The sequence below is a fragment of the Canis lupus genome, chromosome 11, assembly GCF_011100685.1.
Source record: "Canis lupus familiaris isolate Mischka breed German Shepherd chromosome 11, alternate assembly UU_Cfam_GSD_1.0, whole genome shotgun sequence".
Taxonomy (NCBI): domain Eukaryota; kingdom Metazoa; phylum Chordata; class Mammalia; order Carnivora; family Canidae; genus Canis; species Canis lupus.
Window position 1 is genome coordinate 52,228,641 of NC_049232.1, and position 23,338 is coordinate 52,251,978.

At 42.0% G+C, this 23,338-nt stretch overlaps 2 protein-coding genes and 1 long non-coding RNA gene across 49 annotated transcripts in view; 2 read left to right on the forward strand and 1 right to left on the reverse strand.

Moving 5' to 3' along the window:
• UNC13B (unc-13 homolog B) overlaps positions 1–7,789 on the forward strand; it is a 231,910-nt gene extending 224,121 nt beyond the window's left edge. For 5 of the 10 annotated variants that reach the window (XM_038552721.1, XM_038552722.1, XM_038552716.1 and 2 more), the window contains 10 exons: positions 498–883; positions 1,116–1,268; positions 1,392–1,515; positions 1,620–1,676; positions 1,864–1,944; positions 2,867–3,014; positions 4,511–4,567; positions 5,393–5,485; positions 5,661–5,820; positions 5,977–7,789. In XM_038552721.1, coding sequence (XP_038408649.1) covers positions 498–883; positions 1,116–1,268; positions 1,392–1,515; positions 1,620–1,676; positions 1,864–1,944; positions 2,867–3,014; positions 4,511–4,567; positions 5,393–5,485; positions 5,661–5,820; positions 5,977–6,262 — 1,545 coding nt within the window. In that variant the 3' untranslated portion in view covers positions 6,263–7,789. The remainder of the gene's footprint in view (positions 1–497; positions 884–1,115; positions 1,269–1,391; positions 1,516–1,619; positions 1,677–1,863; positions 1,945–2,866; positions 3,015–4,510; positions 4,568–5,392; positions 5,486–5,660; positions 5,821–5,976) is intronic. The other 5 variants (XM_038552723.1, XM_038552719.1, XM_038552720.1 and 2 more) reach the window with 2 other exon arrangements.
• On the reverse strand, positions 120–9,343 carry LOC102156530. Of its 34 annotated transcripts, none has more exons than XR_005366988.1 (8): positions 8,961–9,187; positions 8,545–8,657; positions 7,362–7,672; positions 5,327–5,410; positions 3,732–3,910; positions 1,559–1,743; positions 1,373–1,451; positions 120–1,290 (listed from the first exon to the last, which is right to left on the reverse strand). It is a non-coding gene; the product is annotated as an uncharacterized LOC102156530 (long non-coding RNA). The 34 variants fall into 34 exon arrangements; XR_005366978.1 differs by lacking the exon at positions 7,362–7,672 and adding an exon at positions 7,254–7,310 and having other exon boundaries at positions 125–1,290; positions 5,327–5,458; positions 8,961–9,185; XR_005366986.1 differs by lacking the exon at positions 3,732–3,910 and adding an exon at positions 5,029–5,106 and having other exon boundaries at positions 125–1,290; positions 8,961–9,185.
• Positions 9,205–23,338, forward strand: part of LOC611901 (phospholipid-transporting ATPase FetA-like) — a 123,527-nt gene continuing 109,393 nt past the window's right edge. For 4 of the 5 annotated variants that reach the window (XM_038552727.1, XM_038552730.1, XM_038552729.1 and 1 more), the window contains exons 1-2: positions 9,206–9,307; positions 16,744–16,787. In XM_038552727.1, coding sequence (XP_038408655.1) covers positions 16,760–16,787 — 28 coding nt within the window. In that variant the 5' untranslated portion in view covers positions 9,206–9,307; positions 16,744–16,759. Of the gene's footprint in view, positions 9,308–16,743; positions 16,788–23,338 lie in introns of all 5 variants that reach the window. The other variant, XM_038552728.1, reaches the window with a different exon arrangement.

Here is a 23,338-nt window from a genome sequence, read left to right on the forward strand (position 1 = left end):
AGAAGTGAAAGACATTTGAATCCTTGCTTTTGAGGCTGTCTCGTCTCAAAGCTGAGGGTGGGGTGATGCTTCTTCTGACTTGATTCCCAATGGGGCTTCTTTTGAGATTATGTCACAAAATAAGAACTTGACTAGGAGTTCCTCTGAGTCTCCATTTGGTACTTTATTTTCTACTAAGCTAGAGCTTTGCTTAATCTTTCCTTCTTTCTTTTTTAATAAAAAAATAAAATTTAAGACGTTCAAAGAGTAAATAAAGGATAATACCATGAACACCTGAGACCCACCACCCAGCTTAAAAACAGAAACATTTGCTTCTATTCTTCATTCAAGGAGAACTGTCTTAACTGGTTCTAGATCTCAGTGCTTAGGAACAGATGCATAAAATATGAATTATAAATTCCCTGTGGCTTTTGAAGTAGTATGAGAGAGGTATCCTAGGCTTGATAGGTCCTATGTTAAAAGGAGCCAAGACTCACCAGCTCCATTTGTCCCCAAAGCCCTGCATCCTGATGAACAACATGCAGCAACTGAGGGTCCAGCTGGAGAAAATGTTTGAGGCCATGGGAGGCAAGGAGGTAGGTCTCAGGGTGTGGAATTGCTGCACTTTCTCTTTGTTCCTGAGCTCCCTGGGTGTAGAACTCATCAGCAATTTAGCTGAGGGTCTAGGCTGGGTTAAGCTGAAGGATCAAAGTAGGCATTGGGGTAAAGGCTCTTGGAGGGAGGAGTTAGTGGCACAGGAGGGGAACAAAAGACACAAAAACCAGCTCAGCCAAGCACACCTTCTTTGGATACAGTTGGACCCTGAAGCTGCAGACAGTTTGAAGGAGCTGCAGGTGAAACTGAATACAGTTCTGGATGAGCTCAGCATGGTATTTGGAAACAGGTCAGTGTCCCCACACAGTCATAAGAGCCAGCTATGGCCCCTGGCCAATCCCAAAGCCCCTGCTCCACACCCTCCATCCAGTGCAGGTGTGTGGATCTTCCCTTTCCTCCTGTTGGCTGTCCCTGCTGGAGCTGTACCAGGAGTGTGCTGGAATGGGCCTGAATAGCTGGTGCTGTTCCAAGGACTTTGTGTGTTTGGGCAGGGAAGGGCTGCACTGCGGGCACATGTGTAGTTTTCAGGTGCGGATTGATGAGTGTGTTCGACAAATGGCTGACATCCTGGGCCAGGTGCGAGGCCCAGGGAATGCATCCCCCAACGCCAGGGCCTCTGTGGCTCAGGATGCAGATAGTGTGCTCCGGCCTCTCATGGACTTCCTGGATGGCAAGTGAGTACAGCATTCAACTGTCCTGTGGGACAAGCAAGGCAGAGGCAATCAGATGGGGGAGCTGTCAAGGAGGGAGGGCTCTCAAATCCTCACCCCAGTCTTACCTGTTACATGGGCCTGCAGCCTCACACTCTTTGCCACTGTGTGTGAGAAGACAGTCCTGAAGCGTGTACTGAAGGAGCTCTGGAGGGTGGTCATGAACACAATGGAAAGAATGATTGTTCTGCCCCCACTCACTGACCAGACGGTAAGGACACTCCCCTTCCACTTTGTCCTTCTGTCTCCCCTACCTTGCTCCACACTTCCTGAGTTTGGAGTCCTCTGCTTTCGACTAATCCTCTGTCTGTCCAGGGCACCCAGCTGATCTTTACTGCTGCCAAGGAGCTGAGCCATCTTTCTAAGCTCAAGGTATATGGATGTATGGAGTCCTTCTGAGGCTGAGGGTGACAGGGTGCCAGGAGAAAGGAAATGTGAGCTTTGGAAACAGAAGAGGAAGAGAATGAGAGGAACATGTAGTGTGAGCTGGTGGGTGGGGGAAAAACTTCCATGATAACCCCAAGCTGTCCTGATGCTATTGCTTTCTCTGCGGTTCCAGGACCACATGGTGCGAGAGGAAACACGGAGTCTCACTCCAAAGCAGTGTGAAGTCCTTGACCTCGCTCTGGACACTATCAAGGTGGAGACCTCCCCCTTCTTCAGACAGTCATACTACCCTACCTCAGTAACACCACCTCTTGGCGCTGGCATTCTAGTCTGCCAGACTGGTGTCCCATGGGCTTTTGCCCCCTCACATCCAGAAGGGAGTGATTTTTATGTCTGTTTCTTTCTTTGCTATGTCCATATTGCTGCTTGGAAGCAACCAAAAGTTACCTCCTTTATGGTCTCAGATGACTTACCACAGACCAGAGCACCACTTTTTCTTGGGTTTTGAGTACAGTTCAGTTTACTTGGTTCCTCGTTGCTATTCCTGAATATTTTCCACTGGGAATTAATCTTTCATATCCTTATACCCTAGATCTGGCAGAAATTTCCCTCTTCCACTTTAGCATAAATTTGCTTGGGTTTTTAAATTATTTTTTTCCTACTACCCATTCATTCATTCAACCAGGCAACATATGCACATGGCACTGTGTGCTATAAAGGATACAGAGAGAATCAGATATAGTTCCTAGCCTTAAGAAGCTTATAATTTGGTAAGGCTGTAATAAGGAAGATACACATGAACTGTGATGCAGGTCACTTGGGAGAGGTATGTCGTAAGTATAATATTCTCTAAGGGTTCAGGGGGGTAAAAGGGCACTTCTCTAAGGGTTCAGGGGGGTAAAAGGGCATATCTTTGCCTGTGTGGGTAGATCCATACTTTAAAGACCACATCCAGGAGTGTGGTCATCCCTTACTGCTCCTACTCAAGTAATACTCTTCACCTGAGAGGTTCTGACTCTACGTGGCATTCAGATCTTGTTGTTTATGGTTTATTGTCCTCATCATCCTCTTTTGGCATCTTCATTGAGCTTCTGTGTGATTTCTCTGAGGACGGTGTTGAAAGCTGCCTCTCTATAAGGGGAGGAGGCTATAGCAGGTGTTCTTTTGTCTTTCAGCAATACTTTCATGCAGGAGGTAATGGGCTGAAGAAAACCTTCCTGGAGAAGAGCTCAGATCTGCAGTCTCTACGCTATGCCCTGTCTCTCTACACACAGACCACAGATACACTCATCAAAACCTTTGTACGCTCACAGACTGCCCAGGGTAAGGCCTAAGGACTTTGAGTCCCTGTCTCTACTTCTTGCAACATTTCTGCCTCTAGGGAGTCAGTATCTTCCAGCCTTTAGGGAGGATCCAGCTACTTCTTCTGAGAGCCAAACTCTGATCCCCAGGATTTCTTGAGGGACCCCAGTACTCACTCTCACAGCATACCCATACCAGACAGGTATATCATAGGGACCTGGGAAATGTGCCTGAGACTCTTTTCTCAGACATTGCTTGGCTAGTGCATGTTTATCAAGGAGTGTACCCTATCTTTTAGGAAGTATCTGTCAGGAAGCCTTGAGAATGAGTGGTTGAGACACTCGTGAAAACTCAGCTTTGGAAATCTTTTTAGAAATTGTCCTGGGGAGAGAAAGCAGAATACTATAGTCTAGTGTGGATGAGAAAAAAGACTAGAAGAGGCATACTATGGGAGCATTTGAAGAGAGGATGTGGATCATGGGCCTCTGTGCATAGCTGAGGCTCCAGCCTCATGGGTAATGCTAATACACAGGGACGCAGTCAGCTAGTTTTCTCCCTGCGACTTCTAGTTCTCAGAACCCCTCCCTGTCTCTAGGCAGGCCTCTCTATAACAAAACACATAGACCTAGATTTGATTTAGATTGAAATTCTGCCCCTGGCCCTGGAGCACGGCCCTCCCAGGAAAGACATTCAGACACATCTGTTATTTCTTCTTCCAGGGAAACCCAGGTGTGATACCTGGAGTAGTGAATCTGATTGAGGGAGTAAGAGGACTTAGGCCTTCTGAGCTGTGGATCCAGAGCTGACCTGATGGGGAAGGAGGGATCTAGGCAGTTAGACTAGAGTAGATGAAAGGTGAAAAGATGCAAGGGACCTGCAGTACTGCTCCATTTTCCACATCTGTTCTTATTTAAAGTCTGGGTGGGAAGAAGAGAGAGTAAAGAAGTTACAAACCTTGGTCAAGAAGTTACAAACCTTGGTCAAGGGGACGGGGAGATCTTTTACATAGCTGTATGTGGAAAGACTTGTAACATCAGAGGAGGATCTGAGTTAATCCAGAAAGGATTTAAGTCTTTAGAAAACCTGAGCTTTAGGCTACATGTAAAGATGAGGAAAGACTGAAATGGACATATATGCAGTAAGAGCAGGGGTGGGTACTGCAGGGAGGATCCGAGTGTATGTGTGTACATTTTATACACATTGCTTTTTACCCTTTCATTTAAAGCCAAGGAGATTAGAGCCTGTTTTTCTTTCCTGCCCTGCTGGTCTCAAATACCTTCTCTCTGTATGTTCTTCTGTTTTCCCCATGATCTGATTGATCTTTGACCTATGAAGTCTAAATTAGAGCATTCAGGCTTTGACCCCAGCACTTTGTCTTTCTCCACCTCATCTCTGTGCTCCCTCAGGATATATGTAGAGCTGCGCTGAATGGCTGTTAACTCCTTAGACCTCTAACTGATTCTTCTTTCTCTGTCCTGCTGCTGCTACTACCTCTTGACTTGCCTGTTCTCACTCAGTGCATGATGGGAAAGGTATTAGGTTTACTGCTAATGAGGACATTCGGCCGGAAAAGGGTATGTTGTACACCTTCACATGTGAATTTAACATAGGCTAACACTGTTCCCTGTGAACTAGAATGAGCTGCTTAGGCTGACAGTAGGGGAGCCATGTGTCAAAGTTCAGAAGCTCTATCCTAAGTCTCAGAGATGAGTGATGTATTCATACAGTCTCAGACTAGGTTAACAGTAGTACTGTCCTCAGGATTCCCCTGCTCCTATACCTGAGGACAAAGAAGTTTTATCTGGGGTGCATGGAACTGGTATTTTCTCAAAAAAGACTGAAGCCTCTGCTGAGGGGAGCCTACAAACTGGCCAGAGATTGGGACTGGGAAGTTGCTTGTAGAGAGGTCCAGGTGTGAATAGGACATAGTCTGAGCAAGGCAGCCTCCCAACTGGAGGCCTTCTGGAATCTGAGGATAGGTGGCAGAGTATACTGCCTTTGGCTAGAAGGGATCCACATTTTTCCCTTGAGATACCATGGGGTGGACATGATTTCCAAAGATACAGGGTGGCAATACTATCCTCCAGTATCTTCCAATGAAAAATTCTTCAGTCTAGGATATAAAAGAGGTTTGGGGAATGTTAAGAGATTCCTGGTGCATTTTTGAAACATTTCACCTAAGATGTTGTCAGCCTAATGCATTTTAATACACAGCCTCATTCTTTATCCCCTTGCTTTCCCTTCTCCCATTGCTTACTTCCCCATGGCTACTTTGAGTGATTGCTTTAGGCTTTAGGGAATAAGGTGGTAGCCTTATAACTCCTCAGTTTTACCTGGGATAATAGGCCTGAAGTTTTAGAGTTCTCCAGTATAGGAAAAACTGTTCATCTGTCCTTCAGGATCTGGTGTGGATGATCCTGTGGGAGAAGTCTCTATTCAGGTGGACTTGTTTACACATCCTGGAACTGGGGAGCACAAGGTCACAGTGAAAGGTGAGTGCACAGACTTAGAGGTCTCAGATCTTTTCTTATGCAGTGGCCTTAACAGTTGAAGGCAGAGTCTGCTTTATCCCAGTCCTCCAACTTAGCCCCCTTGGAATGCCACCTGGGGGCTCCAGAACTGGGAACACTTGGTGGGATCTCTGACAGACTTCTCTTGTTTGGGCAGTGGTAGCTGCCAATGACCTCAAGTGGCAGACAGCGGGTATGTTCCGGCCCTTTGTGGAAGTGACCATGGTTGGCCCACACCAAAGTGAAAAGAAGAGGAAGTTCACAACCAAGTCAAAAAGCAACAACTGGGCTCCCAAGTACAATGAGACATTTCACTTGTGAGTTATGGGGTAGGGAACCTGCAGGACTCTGGGGTGGGGGTGAGTTGGGGAGTAAGACTTGAGAGGAGAGAGGAGGGATGGGTTGGATGGGGTAAATTCAGTTGAACACATTCAGCTCTGGCCTACTCCCTTCCTCCTACCCTGTGCTCACAGCCTCCTGGGAAATGAAGAAGGGCCAGAAGCCTATGAATTGCAAATATGTGTGAAGGATTACTGCTTTGCCCGTGAGGATCGTGTTTTGGGGCTGGCTGTGATGCCTCTGAGGGATGTAGCAGCCAAGGGCAGCTGTGCTTGCTGGTGTCCCTTGGGCCGGAAGATCCACATGGATGAGACAGGCATGACTATTCTCCGGATTCTATCTCAAAGGAGCAATGACGAAGTGGCTCGAGAGTTTGTGAAGCTCAAATCGGAGTCTCGTTCCATGGAAGAGGGGAGCTGAGCACCTAGATTCCTGTGCCAACCAAATGGCATCAGTTCCACAAGTCAGGGCCAGTGAGAGTTACTATGTAGCCAGCTTAGGGTCCTCATAGTCAAGGGGCTGACTCCTTCAGTTTAAGGAAATTTAAGGAAAAATTGGGGTGATCAGAATATGTCTTTTCATAGAAAGAGTCACAAATCCCTGACCAGTAGGTCTGTGGTGCTAGGAGCTGGGCTGTGGGGGCTACTGCATAGGGAGGTTTTCCATAAAGGGAGGGACAGGCATTTCTAAGAGTGTTAGCCATTCTTGGTAGACACCCCTTCACCCCACACCCCATCTCTACCCCTCTCCATGCCATACATTATCCAGTTAGACTTATCCATATCAACCATTAGAAGAACACAGAGAGCCTGGAGCATGTACCTGGTTAGCTAAATAGTCAGTTGAGCCTACAGTTGTTGCTGAGCCCTATAGTCTGGATTGGGAGTATGACCAGGGCACGAACATACAGAACAGAATTTAGACCATACCTTGGGAGCAGGATCCACTAGTTTTGTGGAGCTCCATGAAAACAAGGCTTTGAGGGCAGCCCGGGTGGCTCAGCGGTTTAGTGCCGCCTTCAGCTCAGGGCCTGATCCTGGAGACCTGGGATCCAGTCCCACATCGGGCTCCCTGCATGGAGCCTGCTTCTCCCTCTGCCTGTGTCTCTGCCTCTCTGTGTCTCTCATGAATAAATAAATAAATAAAATCTTTAAAAAAAAAAAAAAGAAAAAGAAAACAAGGCTTTGAGACTGAACAAGATACCTTCTAGAAATGAGCTGTGCTAATCCTTTCCCCCAAATTATATGTCATGAGTAGAATGAGGTTCACATGGTACTTCGAGCCCTGAGCTCGAATACTTTTGGAACCCAGGCACCAGAGGCCCCCTGCTCAGGAGCCCCCTCCCTCACTCCTGTAAGAAGGGGAGCAATGATGTTTTCAGACATGAGAGGCTGTTCCTTTGTGTATGTACCTGAGGGCTAATTGAAGGATCCAGGAGAGAGGGTTGTGTTTTCTTCTTGGGTAGGCTCTGAAAAAAGCCAAAAATTGTAGAAACCAGTCTAGAAGCAGTCCTCCTTACCTAAGGCTCCTGCCTTCTGGTTGTCCTCCACTTTGCAGAAAGAATCTAGTCTTTGGCCTCACCCCTCTTCATCTAGGTCAGCTGCTGTTCCCCTCACAGATGTTCAACCCTACAGAAGGAGCTTGGACTATCTATCATCCCTTTTACAAGGCTGGATGGAGGAGGCTTCAACATTCTCTGGGAAGTCAGAGACAAACTCTTTCAGGAGGTCATATGGACTTCTCAGGCCCTTGATCAGAGATGTGACGTGGTTCTTGGATATCCTTAGTAGCAGCCTCCTGGACCTCCTGAGGACTCTGTGTTGTCCACAGCTGTACTGGCCATTACATGAAACAACAAACCAAGCATCTTTGCTGTTGTTAATTATTGTATGTGCCATTGTTACAGAACATTTTTGGCTAGTCTCTAATAAATTCTCTTATAGCAACCTCTGGGGTCTGGTAATTCTGTTAAGGTGTGGAAAGTTGTAGAAATGACTATCTTGTATAACCCTGTAAAATGGTAGATTTTGTATCTGGCCCTTCACTGCCTCCTCCTCCTGACAAATGATGGAACCTAAAGCAGCTCTGGATAAGCACCAAGCAGTAAAGCAGGTAATGGACTAGTATCTTGGCCTTGACTAGAGACCACCACCCCAATTAACAGAGTCATGGGACCCAAAGTATCGGCTTCCTGCAGAAGATCAAGAAGAGTAGATCGAGAAGAGATGTCATGTGCCAGTGAAAACTAGTCCATGTTGTGAGGACAAAGTAAGGGTCTCCTGGGGAAAAGTGTGCCTCTGGGGATTGGTAGAGGGCTGCCATGTACAGGACAGAGAAGTAGGCCTAGGAGTAGAAATTGGCCTTTCATTTGGGAAAATTCAAGGAAGGAAAGCTGGAGTAGAAAATCACCCCTGATATTGGAAAAAACAAGACAATAGTGAGGCCTCCTGGCATGGGAATCAGAGAAGCTGACACACACAGAGAAGTGCTTGCTTAATTTCTTAGCCCTTGCAGGGTGGGGGCTGAGTGAGAGCACAGGACAGGGGATTAACTCCAGCCTCCCAGTTTCTCATTTCCATTTACTTGCTAAATAAATCCTTGCGATTCAGTTCCCCAGTTATTTTTAAACTTCCTCCTTCTTTCCCAAATCATTTGCCCTCAGTCATTTCTGCCTCAAACCTACCTGTTGAATCCATTCTTACCTCAGTTCACAGTACCACAACTGGAATAGTGGCTTTTAGTTTCTCTTGACTGATAATCACCCGCCTCTGTTCTGTTCTGCTGCCCTCTTCACATACTCTGGTTAATCTTCCTCCTGTTAAAGCTACTGGGTGGTTATCTTATCATAGCCTTCATGCTGAAGTTCTAAGACCCTCCAAGACAGTGCATAAATCCCCTCACCATCCTGTGGCTATTCTTTTTTTTTTCCCCCCCCCTGTGGCTATTCTAAAGCACTTACCCCTAGTTCCAACCGCACCCCCACCCTGTGCACTCCTACCCTGTGTGCCTTTGCGCTTGTTTCCCCTTGCAGACTTTTCCATGGCCTGCTGAGTTCTCAAACTTCCTGGCAGCCATTAGGACCCAACCAACCCTGATCCCCCTTCACAGAGCACTTTACATAGTTATAATTTAATTCACTGTCTTCCTTCATAAGCCTGTGTGTGATCTATCCACAAAGGCAGGGTCATAGTATTTCATCTCTGTTCCCCAGTGGCTAGCACAGAGGGCACTCAGGTACTGAGCCGGGCCAACAGCTGCAGGATCCTTTGGGGAAACCCCGAGGGGAGGGGCGGCGGGGAGGGGCCGTTGGCGGGCGCCTGGGACGTGGGGCGTGGCTGGAGGTGGTGGTGGGAGGGGCGTGGTCAGAGGCGGGGCTCTGCTCTAGGCTTGAACCTGGGGCTTTAGGGCGCCAGCGCAGAAAGCGTTAAGATGGAGGTTGCTGGAGTTGGCGCCCGCAGCGGAATGGTGAGCAAGAAGCGCCCGAAGGTGGCGCCGGAGGAGTTGGTTACTGCCTTCTCCCTCCCAGCACTGAAGAGACTACCCTCATACTAACTGACACTCGTACAGCTATTTGAACTTCCCAGTAATACTGTCCAGCCTCTCACTTTCTTGTAACTGTTCTCCTGATACTTCCCGAGATTATTGCTCCCTCCCCGTACTTGAGTATACATGTTTCCCAGACACCCCAGAGAAGATATTTTTGCCCAGATACCTAGCAAAGGGGATCTTTATCCTCCACGAAATACTTCCCAAAGTGGGACACATTTATCCGGTTACTCATGAAACAGATACCCCCAAGTCCCTAGCTAAGGCGCATTCCTATTAACTCATGGAGTTTGTCCACTTCTCCAGCACTATCCAGATTCACTGAGAAGCAGCATCAATCTTATACCACATTTGAATTGAAAGTGGCACATTTGCTATCCTTCTCTCATATGGCACAGGAGACCTACTTGGTAAAGAAAAGTCCAATTCTGGCTGGCTACCCATGGCTTGCAACAGCCTTGCAAGTTTGAATTAGTAGCTATTTAAAACCAGATTTTACATTTTAAAAATGCAGATTTCTAGTTTAAAAGGGGTGGGAGGACCTGCTAACTTTTAACTCACATTCCCACAAAGTAACTGGTGATTGGAGCTGAGAAGCAACTGTTAAATTACAGTAGTTTATTACAGACTCCATTACTCATTTTCTTGCAGTAGGCTTTGCTTTATTTGCCTGGCATGTGACAGGCATTTGAGTTTGTGCCCCTGATGTAGGACTTTGGTTTGGGTCATTTTTTTTTTGACCCAGTATTTTTGAGCTCTTAATGGAAACTGAAATCCAAAGAAGACGGCTAATACATGTTTAGATTCTTTTTGGTTTCTGCAATGTTTTGATTAGGATCAGAAATTGTCCTAGTAGCTAAAACCCAGGGTGAAATCTATACCAAAGTCTTTGTGGTAAGAATTCAATCAAAATATTTATAGGTATGGGATCCCTGGGTGGCGCAGCGGTTTGGCGCCTGCCTTTGGCCCAGGGCGCGATCCTGGAGATCCGGGATCGAATCCCACATCAGGCTCCCGGTGCATGGAGCCTGCTTCTCCCTCTGCCTGTGTCTCTGCCTCTCTCTCTCTCACTGTGTGCCTATCATGAATAAAAAAAATAAAAAATAAAAAAAAATATTTATAGGTAGCTCTCTGGTGCATTTGATCTTGAAGAAAGCCAGTGTACCCAACCCATCTCTGGTGAGGTCAGGCCAAGGACAAGAGATTATTTGAACACCTAGTTATAAAAGTGCCTGACTCTGGTCTGTATAGGAAGTAATGTCTGAAAAGTGCTGCCTCCCTTGTTCCAAAACAGACAGATAGTAACCCTCCTTCCTCCCTGAGGGAAATAACAGGCCTCATAATAATCAAGAATGGTGATAATCTGCAGTCTACTTCTAAACAGAAGTAGAATAGAAGTGAATTTTTTAAAAAATTGTATTTATTTTAGAGGGAGAGAGAACATGAAGGGGAAGGGCAGGAGGAGAGAGAATCGCAAGCAGACTCCATGCTGAGCGCAGAGCCTGACATCTCATGACCCTGAGATGACCACCTGAGCAGAAACCAAGAGTTCTTTGCTTAACCAACCATCCAAGTGCCTCAACAGATTTTTAAAGAAGTAAAATCACTTCTTTGAGCACAAGTGTATGATCTACCTATTCATTGTGAATATTCAGACTCACACCCTGAATGAAACTGCTATACCTAGAAGTAGAATAGCAAAGCTGAAGAAGGAACATGGAATAATGGAAATGGTATTGAAGTGGAAGTCAAAGAAAGATGAATACTGGTATCAGCTCTACTACATACTAATAAAGGGACCTTGATTTTTAACTTCTCAGAAGCTCAATTATCTGCAGCTGTTAAACTAATGATTCCTGCCGTGTCTGCCTCAGAGGGACAAATGGGCTCATTTAAATGTGAAAGCACTTGGCAAACTATACACTTTCTCTAGGTGTATAAGGGATGATTATTATAAATGATCCTTCAAGTTCTGATTAACTTCTAAGAAATTAGTCTTGTGTCGCAGGTTCAAAATAAGCAAATATTTGCTGGGCACATACTATGTGTGAGATAATTAGGCACAGGGCCTACCATTGAACAAAACAAAAGCTGTATAAATTTAAGAGTGAGTAATTAGCATATTGAGTGCCCACTAATACTCATTGCAGTATCACGGTATGATTAGGCAATAGGAAGAATCTAGATTATGGGTTTAGGTTTGCCACTATTTTATAGCTGCATAAACCTAAACCTCCACATCTATAAAATAAGTAAGTTAGACAAGGTAACCTCTAAGTTTCCTTCTAAAATATGTTTGTCATTCATTAGAGATTCTAATTTCTGAAGTTCCCTACTGCTAAGAGCTTATTGCCTTACAGGGATGATCAGACTGACAAAACTGAATGATCATAGAACCGTAGGAGAATAGAGTACTAATGTCATACTAGATACAGCACAATAGTGGTAACAACAGTGTTTTTCTGTAGGTAACAGAGAGGCTTTTTGGAAGACCAGGGAGTCCCACAAGGATGGAAAACTTTGGATCAGAGGAAAGGAAAGAAACTCTATTGTAGATATTAGAAATTGAATGAATGGAAGTGCAAGAACATGCCATTTATTGTTTTCCTAGTTTATCCTTCAGAATCCTTGGAGAAAAACAGCTAGTGCATTCAAAAGGGTTTAACTGTAGAGAGTTGAACCAAAGGGCTGTTTACAGATGATGAGTATTCACAAGAACTAGAGAAGAATGGCAAAACACACCAAGAGTGAGTGCCAAGTTAGCAGGATTTCTTGACCTGAAGAAAAAGGGAAGGGAGTGTTGTTACGAGAGCCTACCTACAGCTACAATCTGGAAGACGGACTGCCTGACAAGAGCTATGGCCATAAGGACTAAGCAGCTGCTATAAGCAGAAATGAAGTAAAGAAATAAATGCTCTCTAATCATTCTCTCTCTTCCTGCTCTCTGGTCTCTAACAAGTACTTTCCTTTGGCAAAAGCCAAATAGAAACCTAGAGGCAAGATAGTCTGAATGACATAGTTCATAGAGGTCAGCTTCCCAGAACAGGGCAGGGGAGTTAGGTGGGAAGAGACACAGCACACAGAATAACCAGCATACAAGGGATCTAGGGAGGAAAAGTCACCACATAGGCTCTTCCCAAGAAAGTTCAACCTAAGTTCAAATTCAAAATCCACTTTAAAAATAAATAAATAAATAAATAAATAAATAAATAAATAAATAAATAAATATAATTTAAAAAATTTTTAAAATAAATAAATAAATAAATAAATAAACAAAAAACAAAATCCACTTTAAGGCTTAGTCTCCTTAGCTGTGAAATGGGGATAGTAATGCCTTTGTCCCAGGATGATTGTGAGGATTCTATGGAGGGTGGGAAGGAATAAAACGAGACTCTGAGGTTAATGACAGTGGCCTGAACTTAGGTAGAAGCTTTGGGGATAGAGGAAGTAGATGACTAGCCCAAGTTAACTCTTTATTCATGAGGGAGAATGTATGGAACTTTGTGATTAATTACAAATGGGAGAGTGAAAGAGCATGGTCAAAGATGACTCTTAGGTTACTGGCTTGGGCCACTAGGTGAATGGTAAGACGGGTAACTGATGTTCAAAGACAGGAAATAGAAGAGAAAGCACAGATTTGGGGTGTGTGAGAGATGTAGAATAGAAATTATTTCAGTTTTGTAAGTGTAGATTTTTTTTTATTGTAAAATACATGTGTGAAACTTACTACTTTAACCATATAAAAATATAACCAGAATTTGGTAAATTAAGTATATTAACAATATTGTACATTCATCCCTAGTACTTGTTCCAGACATTTTTTAGCACCCCAAAAGGAAACCCCATCCATATTAAGCAGTCCCTCATTATTATTTTGAGACATTTGTGTAACATCCAAAAACCGACAATAAGTAGCTATTTGGATATGTAATTCTGAAGCTCGGGATAAAAATTCAGCCTAAAGGATATAGATTTTTGAATCATTATCATGTAAAGAGGGAGTTCTTAACCTGAGACCTTTGGACTTGATTGAAAATCTCTGAATGTCTTGAATTGGATGTAAAATGTAGATAGGTATGTATGTTTATTTTTATGAAGAAAATTCTCTCAAAAGAATTCCTTAACCTGAACAAAGTTACTAACCACTGATGGTTATATAGTAAATAAAGCCGGGAGGAGTGTGGGGGGAAGTGGTTAAGAAAACTTAGGGAAAGTGAGTAATGAGAAAAGAATGAAGATGAAACCTTGGGGAACATTTAAGGTATAGAGAGGTCCAAAGGGAAGTAAGAAGTCTAAACACAAGAATTAAAATTCATGTCTTCTTCAAGATGAGTGAAGGCTTTTAAAGGGCAATGTCATTTCCTAGTTTTTAGATAGACCTCACTTGTTGCCTTTGTCAAACACCCATTCATTTCATAAACTCATTCATTTGTGCTCTTAAATAGATGGTCTATTTAGGTGACTAGCCATAACTTCTTCCTGATTTAGTCTTATTTTTGGCCATTAGGTTAGTGGGGAGAGTATCATTTACAAAGTCAATAATAGAGAATTGACTAAATTACCATAATTTGCAATAAGCGTGTGTGCGTACCTCTGTGTGTCTAGTATATTATGGACTTTATGATAAACCAGCAATTTTCAAAGTATGGAACCAGAACCAACAGCATCAGCATTACCTGAATTTGTAAGAAAAATAAATTGTTGGGCCCTATTACAGACCTGCTGAATCAGAAACTCAGGGGACCCAGCTTTCCAGGTGGTTCTGATGCAAGTTAAAGTTTGAGAACAACTGTGGTAGACCATTCCTGGCTAACTTGTTTCAGTACATAAATAAAACATGGTTTCCTCATTATTTTGTTACCTTTATTTGGTAAAATATGGATGGCAACATTTTGCAATGTCTGATGAGTTCCTCATGAAAAAGGCTGACTGAACATTCTTGTCTATGACCTTCTCCACCACTGAATTACTAACACAAATACTATTACCTACATAGTATTACCTTTGGTGTGTAGTACTTATCTTCAATGTAAATTATAAATTGTCTAGTTATTAAAATGCTTTGGAAAAGGAAATAATTATTTATGTGAATACTCTCATCCATTCAGCCCTTTGTTTTGGAATCTCCTAGTCTTCTGCTGAGTCATACCCTTGGCTTCAGAGATTATGAAATGGACCTCACTGAAATTGCATTCTTCTCTCTTCTCTACCCCTATCAAGACATTTCTCGGGATCCCTGGGTGGCGCAGCGGTTTGGCGCCTGCCTTTGGCCCAGGGCGCGATCCTGGAGACCCGGGATCGAATCCCACATCAGGCTCCCGGTGCATGGAGCCTGCTTCTCCCTCTGCCTGTGTCTCTGCCTCTCTCTCTCTCTCTCTCTCTCTCTATCATAAAAAAAAAAAAAAAAAAAAAAAAAAAGACATTTCTCAGCTATGTGGCCTTGCCTAGAGATGCAATAGCTATATACAAATCCCTTAAGTAATCTTAGTTACCATTGTCAGAAAGAAATTAGAAGCTACAGAATGAATTTGAAAAGAATTGGACTTTGTTATCAAGGCCAATCAGGGAGTGTTTTCCCCTTCTGCTAGTCCAAGGGATAAGCCAGACAGCACAGTATTTTAGTTACTTCTGTTTTTCTAAGAAGATTGTACACTAGTTGAGGGCATGGATGATGTCTTATCTTTGACCATGTTTTAACTAGCACATACTAGGCACTCAAACACTTGCCAAATTAGATTTACTTAATCTAGAAGTTAGAAAATAAAGAGTTTAATTCTGGCTTTACTGCTAAGTCACTGAGTTAACTTAATTGACCTCTGTTTTCCTCACATCCGAAACAGATATAGTTTTGCCCTGCCTACTTCCCAGTATCTTTATAAGAATCTAAAAAGGAAATATATGTAAAATACTCTTTAAACGTCCAGAGAACTCTATAAATGTGAGGTTACAAAATAGTCTTGGTTTATACACTATTTTAGAGGAATAATTGGTTCATTCTGGAGTGGAGAGAACAACAGTACAGTGAGCTAAAAGTCGAGATGCTGGTTTTAATCCTGATCTCCTTTAGATTCTTTGGGTCTTAATTTTCTTTTATCTCAAATGAGGAAGGACAGAACAAATTGATATGGTAGTTCCCATCCTTAGTTACACATTGAAATCATCTGGTACTGAAAAATGCTGGTGCCTGGAACAAACTAGCATAAGTGATTTAATTGGTTTGGGATACATGTTGGGCCTCAATTTTTTTCTTTACTCCTCTTCTACAGCCAAAGTTTGTTTGTTTATTTGTTTAAATTAGCAAAACCGTTATTCAGATACAATCTTACACAAAAATTCAGGTTATGAGTGGAGCTTCTGCAGTCATTTTTTAAGCACTTTAAGCCCTGACTGCCAATCTTTTTTTTCCCCATATCCCATTTTAGAACTCCTAAGGCTTCATAGAACACTGTTAGAAAAACATTTCCAAAATCTCTTCCAGCTCCAAATCAGTGTTATCATCCTATGCCTTCTCATAAGATCTCTGTCCTATCTTTGACTTAACACCAATCTGACCCAATGTCAGACTGATTATTAAGGAGGCTAGCTTTCAATTTACCTCACTAGCTCTTTTGCTGCAAGGCAATGAACAGTATAAAATTTAATAGGCAAGAGGACCTCCTGGATTTCTTGTTGCCACCCCTCCCAGAGATTCTGAGTCAGTATTTCCAGAGTGGGGGCCAGGTGTCTATATTTTCCACAAAGACTTTTCATGTTTTTGAAACAATTGGTTCATGGACCATGCTTTTGGGAATGATTGCTCGAAGAGATTCTCAGTCAAAAGTAAAGAAATAAGGGGTGCTAAAATGTGGGTGCATAGAGGAAGAGTGGATTTTCTCCTGAGCTCATTGCCAGATCTACCAAAGAGAAGCATGTGGGCATTTAAGACCTTAAATTGTACTTCTGAACCATAGCATTTGACCACAGTAAATTGTACTTCTGAACCATAGCATTTGACCACAGTTCTCAGTTACCGCCCTAGAAATGCACTTGACAGTTGTCTCTTCATCTGTGGCCAAGTCTACAAGAGAGATGATAATTGTGGTCAAGAACAGTCAAGCAAGCTGGGACTTGAATCTCTACCGCTGTGACTTTTCTGCTGCTCTCTGATTATATGACCCTGAGCAAGCAGTTTAATCTTAGGCCTCAGGGTTTTCATCTGTAGGAAAGAATTGAACTCTCTAGGCCCAGATTTTAGTGAAAATTAAATAAGATCTATGTAAAACACATAGTAAAGTGTCCAGCACACAGTGAATTTTGATAAATAGTATTATATCAGCAGGGCAGGGACTGATAAGGAGTTTTTGTTTTATCCTTAGGTGGTGTTTCTCTGAAATGAAATACATGAAATGTTTTATTTCAGGTAAGTGCTTAGCTTATATCTGCTGAGATTCTCAAGTTCAACATCAATAATGATCTTTGCTTACTACTATACAGTACCATGTTCTATCGACAAAGCCAGGAAGTTGGTTGCTTATCACTCATTAAGGGACTGAAGCCCATCAAGAAGCTTCTTAAAATTTTGGATCTCAAAGAAACTTCATAGGGGAGGACACAGGCTAGACTTCCCTCTGACCTGGCTTTGTGACTATTGTTGCTACAAGAGTGGAAGGGAAAAAAATTAAAAAATTGAACTTGAGGTTTTTATAGAAAGTCTTTGGTTATAATCACTGATGATACTAGTTCACATTAATTCACATAAAGAGTAATGTTTGAGTGGTTTTTTTTAGAGGGCAGTGAGAGAAACATTCTACCTAAAGACTTGAGGCAGACAGGTAAGTGATTTAATTTTGAAGATGTTTAAACAGAAAGCCAAAGTTCTGCTGTGAAAACCATGGTGTAAGTATCTTTAGCAAAAGGTAAAGTTGAGTGAGTGTATCTCATCTGTGTACTTTCAGAGGGAAATAGGAATAGTCCAACGGACCTTCACTGGGCTAATTGATTTAATTGTAATTATTGATATTATAGTAAGATGAATCATGATTTGAACACTCAGCATTCTTCCTTTTTCCATGTGAGTTTAAGATGATCAAAACAGTCTTGTTGAATTTGTTTCCCTTTCTATAAAGATGTAACTTAATAACTCATTTTGCCAATCTCAGAACATATACTTTGTATCCTTATATCACAGGTTGCCTCATTAATATTAGTTTCTGTTGCAGCTAATGTTGTGGCTAATTTGGAGAAATTTCAGACTTGCTACCAAGATCTGGAACTAAACTGTCTACAAAATTTTTATAAAATTTTATTTATTGGGCAGCCCCGGTGGCGCAGCGGTTTAGTGCCGCCTGCAGCCTGGGGTGTGATCCTGGAGACCCGGGATCGAGTCCCGAATCCGGCTTCCTGCATAGGGCCTGCTTCTCCCTCTGCCTGTGTCTCTGCCTCTCTCTCGCTCTCTCTGAATGAATAAATAAATAAATTTTTTAAATTTTATTTATTTATTCATGAGAGACACGCACACACGGGGTGGGGGGGGGGGGCAGTGCAGAGACACAGGCAGACACTCCATGCAGGGAGCCCGATGCGGGACCCGACCCTGGGACCCCAGGATCATTCCCTGGGCTGAAGGCAGACACCCAACCTCTGAGCCACCCAGGCATTCCTCTCTACAAAATTTCAACCAAATGACTGCTGACTATTTGGGAGGATGACCTCCAACAAAAAGAAAACTTTTTGTCATAGTTCTTTGTGGATATGTTTTTTAAAAATTTTAAAGAGTATAAGAGCTATAAGTATATGTGTTTGAGGAGGAGGAGGAGAGAGTAGCTCCATTTAGTTTAATGAAACAAAAACAATTCTACTTGAACTACATTTGTCATAATCTTAAAAGGTGATGGGGTGTCTAGCTGGCTCAGTCAGTAAAGTATGAGACTCTGGGTGTGGAGCCTTTAAGAAAATAATAAAATTTAAAAACTGAGCTTTGAAGAATGGGTGGATGGATTTTAGCTAAATCAAGGAATGTGAGAGTTACATAAAAGAAAATTACCCTGAAATTGGGAAGGGAGAATTGTTAAAAATTTCACATGATATCTTTTATAGTTTGAACCTTTCTTTAACTTAGGTATACTCAACATATATGTAAAATGTTATATACATTTATCTAAAAATTGCCATTAATATCTGCATTGCTGGCTCTCCAAATCCCATGCTTACGTTTATGAAGGAAGAACCTTTAGTGTTGCCATTACATTTCACTCAGTTTTTACATGGGGTATGTAATTCTCTTTGGGCTTGTTCCAAATCTGTTCTTCTCATGATAGCATCAGCATATTTCTTTTTTTTTTTTTTTTAAGATTTTATTTATTTGACACAGAGGACAGAGGAGGGCGCAAGCAAGGGGAGTAGCAGAGGGAGAAGAAGCAGGCTCCCCACTGAGCAGGGAGCCCAATGTGGGGCTCATTCCCAGGACCCTGGGATCTTGACCTGAGCCAAAGACAGACAATCAGCTGACTGAGCCACCCAGATGTCCCAACATCAGCATATTTCTGCCTTTACAGACATATTACCTGGTTAAGATCTTGAGATATCCAGGCAGATCTGTGCCCATCTTTGTCTTGCTTTCTTTGCTTTTATGATAGTTTCCTCAACAGATTTTTAGGCCTGTGGCTGTTTCCTTTAAATGTCCTTCAATGTGGGTTGTTGGCATAGTGCCAAAGCATTGTTCAGCAAAAGCCATTCTGAGCTTGAGGCAGAACATTTCAGTTGAGGTAAGGGTTTGATAATCTGTTTCAATCCAAGAGATAAAAAATTTTAGAATATATATAGAGATTCTTAACTCTTTGGGGGGTAGATAATAGAGCATATTAAAACTTTTAAAATCTTGGGACCTCTAAAAAAAATGCACAGATTTTTACAGACAATTTTTGGAAGTTCACAATGTTTCTAGAGCTCACCTGTTGAGCCTTGGCTTAAAAAATGAAAACAAATGGGTGCCTGGCTGGCTCAGTCTATAGAGCATTATGACTCTTTTTTTTTTTTTTTTAGATTTTATTTATTTATTTCTTATTTTATTTTATTTTATTTTATTTTATTTTATTTTATTTTAATTATGAGAGACACACAGAGAGAGGCAGAGACATAGGCAGAGGAAGAAGCAGGCTCCATGACAGGAGCCTGATGTGGGACTCAAAACTGGATCCCAGGATCATGCCCTGAGCTGAAGGCAGACATTCAACCACTGAGCCACCCAGGTGTCCTGAGCATTTGACTCTTGATCTTGGGGTTCTTAGTTCAAGTCCCATGTTGGGTATAGAGATTACTAAAATAAAAAACTTAAAAAAAAATAGAAAACAAAAATAAGGAAACACTGATTCTGAGCAGTGGATAAATAGTATATCCTTTAAGCAATTCTCCATAAATATTATTTCCCAATTTATATTAAACAGCATTAAGTTTGTAGTTATACCTGGAATACAGATAGTCTGTATTCTAGAATTGTGTGCTTTATTTCTCAGATCTTTCTTTAAAAGTGAGATTGGCCCAAATTGAGGGTCTTAGGAGCAAGATTGGACTTAAAAAAAAAAAAAAAAAAAAAAAAAAAAAAAGCTGACAAGCTCCAAGAAAAGGGGAACAAACCATAATCCAGGCAAAAATGAGTGTTGAGGGACTCAAGGAGTTCCAGGCCCAGATAGAGGAGACATTAGAGACAAAGGTCAGTGAGGAAGGTTAAGTTCAAAGCACTAGGCAGAGGATAAAACTGGGCCTCACAGAATAAAAAAGGCAACAAGAAACACAAAATTACTGATGGAAAAGGTTTTATTTTTTTTTATTTTTAAAACATAATATTACCATCTTAACCATTTTTAAGTGTGCAGTTAAGTGGCATTGAGTGTGTTCACACTGTTGGGCAACCATTATCATCATTCATCTCAGAACTCTTTTCATCTTATTAGTGAAACTCTGTACCCATTAAGCACTAACTCCCCATTCCTCCAACCCCTGGTCCTTGGCAGTCACCATTAATCTTTTTGTCTCTGTGAATTTGACTACTGTAGGTGCCTCATATAAGTAGAATCATGTGATAGATCTTTCCTGTGACTGGCTTATTTCAACATAATGTTCTCAGTGTTCACCTATGTTGTATCATGTCATAATATCCTTTTTAAGACTGAATATTACATTGTATGTATATACCACATTTCATTTATCCATTCATGTGTTATTGGGCATTTGGGTTGCTTCTGCTCCTTGGCTACTATGAATAGTGCTGCTATGAACATGAGTGTACAAATACCTCTTCCAGTCCTGCTTTCGATTCTTTTGGACATAAGCCAAGAAGCAAAATTGCTAGATTGTGGCAATTCTGTTTTTAATTTTTTGAGGACCCACCATTCTGTTTTCCATAACAGCTGTACCATTTTACATTCCCACCAACAGTGCACAGTGTTCTAATTTCGCCTCATCTTTGATAGTATTTATTATTTTTTTAACAGTAGTGATCCTAATGGGTGCAATGGAGTAGGTTTGGGACAAAAAACTTGGAAAGATACTCTGAGACTATAGCACATTTTAAGAACTTTTTAAGACACCAGTGTATGAGGAAGGAGGTATTAAGAGCACAAAGCAGGGGCACCTGGTTGGCTTAGTCAGTCAAGCTTTGGACTCTTGGTTTGGGCTCAGGTCATGATCTCAGGGTCATTGGATTTTGCAGCACAGTTTGCTTGAGATTTTTCCTCCTTTCTGCCCCTCTTCCTATTTGTGCACATGTGCGTGCAAGCGCTAAATAAATAAATAAAATCTTCAAAAAATAAAATAAGATTAACAACAACAACAACAACAAAAAACCCTGAGTGGTGCCTGGGTGGCTCAGTCAGTGGAACAACTAACTCTTGGTTTCTATTTAGGTCATGATTTCAGGGTTGGGGATTGAGCTCCATGCTCAGCAGGGAATTTGCTGGAGATTCTCCGCCTCTGCCCTATCCCCTGCTCACTTGTGTGCTCTTTCTCTATCTGGAATAAATAAATCTTTCTTTTTTTTTTTTTTAAGATTTTATTTATTTCTTCATGAGAGATACAGAGAGAGGCAGAGACATAGGCAGAAGGAGAAGCAGGCTTCATGCAAGGAGCCCAATGTGGGACTTGATCCGGGGACTCCAGGATCACGCCCTGTGCAGAAGGCAGATGCTCAACTGCTGAGTCACTCAGGCGTCCCTGGAATAAATAAATCTTAAAAACAAAAAAAAAACTGATTTGTATATTGATTGTATATCTGGAGGTCTCTTAATTTTCACAAGGAGGTTATCAACTTTACCCCTGGCTTAAGTGGTTATTAGTATCTGAATCTGCTCTCTGTGGGGCTGGATCTCATGACCCTGAGATTATGACCTGAGCTGAAATCAAGAGTCAAATGCTTGGGCAGCCCAGGTGGCTCAGCGGTTTAGCACCGCCTTCAGCCCAGGGCCTGATCCTGGAGACTCGGGACCGAGTCCTGAGATCGAGTTTTCTTAATATCAACTACCAATTAGAGAATATAATGCAAGAAAGATTCCATTCATATTAGCAACCAAACCTTAAAATACCTAAGACTAAGCATGAAAAGAAATGCCCAAAACCTATGTGAAAAAAAAATTGTAAGACTACTAAGGGACAAAAAGTTGGCCTGAATAAATGGCAAAACAGAGCATGCTCCTCAGTGATATACAGTGGCTCCCATTTTCACTCAGAGTAGAAGCCAAAGTCCTTACCAAACAACTCGGAGACCTTTAAAATACAGAGAACCAACTGGCGGCTGCCAGAGGGGAGGTGGATGGAGTGAGGAGTGAAACGGATAAAGGGGATCAAGAGTACACTTAGCGTAATGAGCACTATGTAGAGAATTGTTGAACATTATAGCATACATCTGAAACTAATATAACACTGTATATTATGCTTCAATTAAAAAAGAAGGTTGAGGTCCTCGCAATAGCCTTTCAGACCGAGCGTGTTCTGCCCCTCCTTCCCTGATCTCTTCTCTCCTACCATTCTGCTTCTTACCTCACTGCTCCAGCTATGCTGGCTTTCCTGCTGTTCCTTAAACAATCTTTGTTGTCATTATTCCTTCTGATTGCAGACAATCTTCCTCCAGATAGGCCTTTGGCTAACTCCCTTGTCCACTCCAAGTTTTTGCTGAATCTCACCTTTTCTGTAAGGCCTACATGAATTTTCAGCTCCACACTACTCCCCCATCCTCCAGAGAGTTGAAACGGAATTAATAATTGGTCAGGCCTAGGTGAGGAAGCCTCCATGAAATTCTATGTGGCGTTGGGAGAGTTTCCAGGCTATCATTTTGGCACTTTGTTTACTATCCCCTCTTCCAAGTTCCTTAAGGCAATTACCATTTGCATTATATCTGTTAGTACCATTAGGTCTAATTCCCTTCCCCATTCACAGACTTCATTTTTGTATCTCCTTGTGTCTTGTTGTAGTGTACTTGGCAGGGTTTTTGTTTGTTTGTCCCCAGCTTTACTGAGATATAATTAACATACAACATTGTGTAGGTTTAAGATGTATGATATATATTGCCGGATGCATGTAGTAGGTCCTAAGCGAATATTTAATAGACTAAGGATTAAATTAGAAAATGAAGAAAATAAGATTGTCAGGGATTCCTATCATTTTTGCAGCTGTGATGTCCTATAACTATGATTTTGATAGTATAGTGCCCCTTATCAAACTCCCTAAAATGATCCCATATGACTGCTACTGTTATTTCTATCATTTTTAATAAGCTAAAATGTGAACTTTAATAGATTTAATTTTTAGGATCTCTTCATTCTTTGAGAAAAAGCTAGAACAGTTTGAAGTGTTTTATGACCAGGGTTAGAGGTTGTGGTTTAAATCCTTCTGTTATGTTAGCGGTAGCCGTTCAGTTAGAGCTTTTCAATAAACCAATTGCCAAGTTTAACTTTAGTGATAATGAGTCAGCACATAGCCATT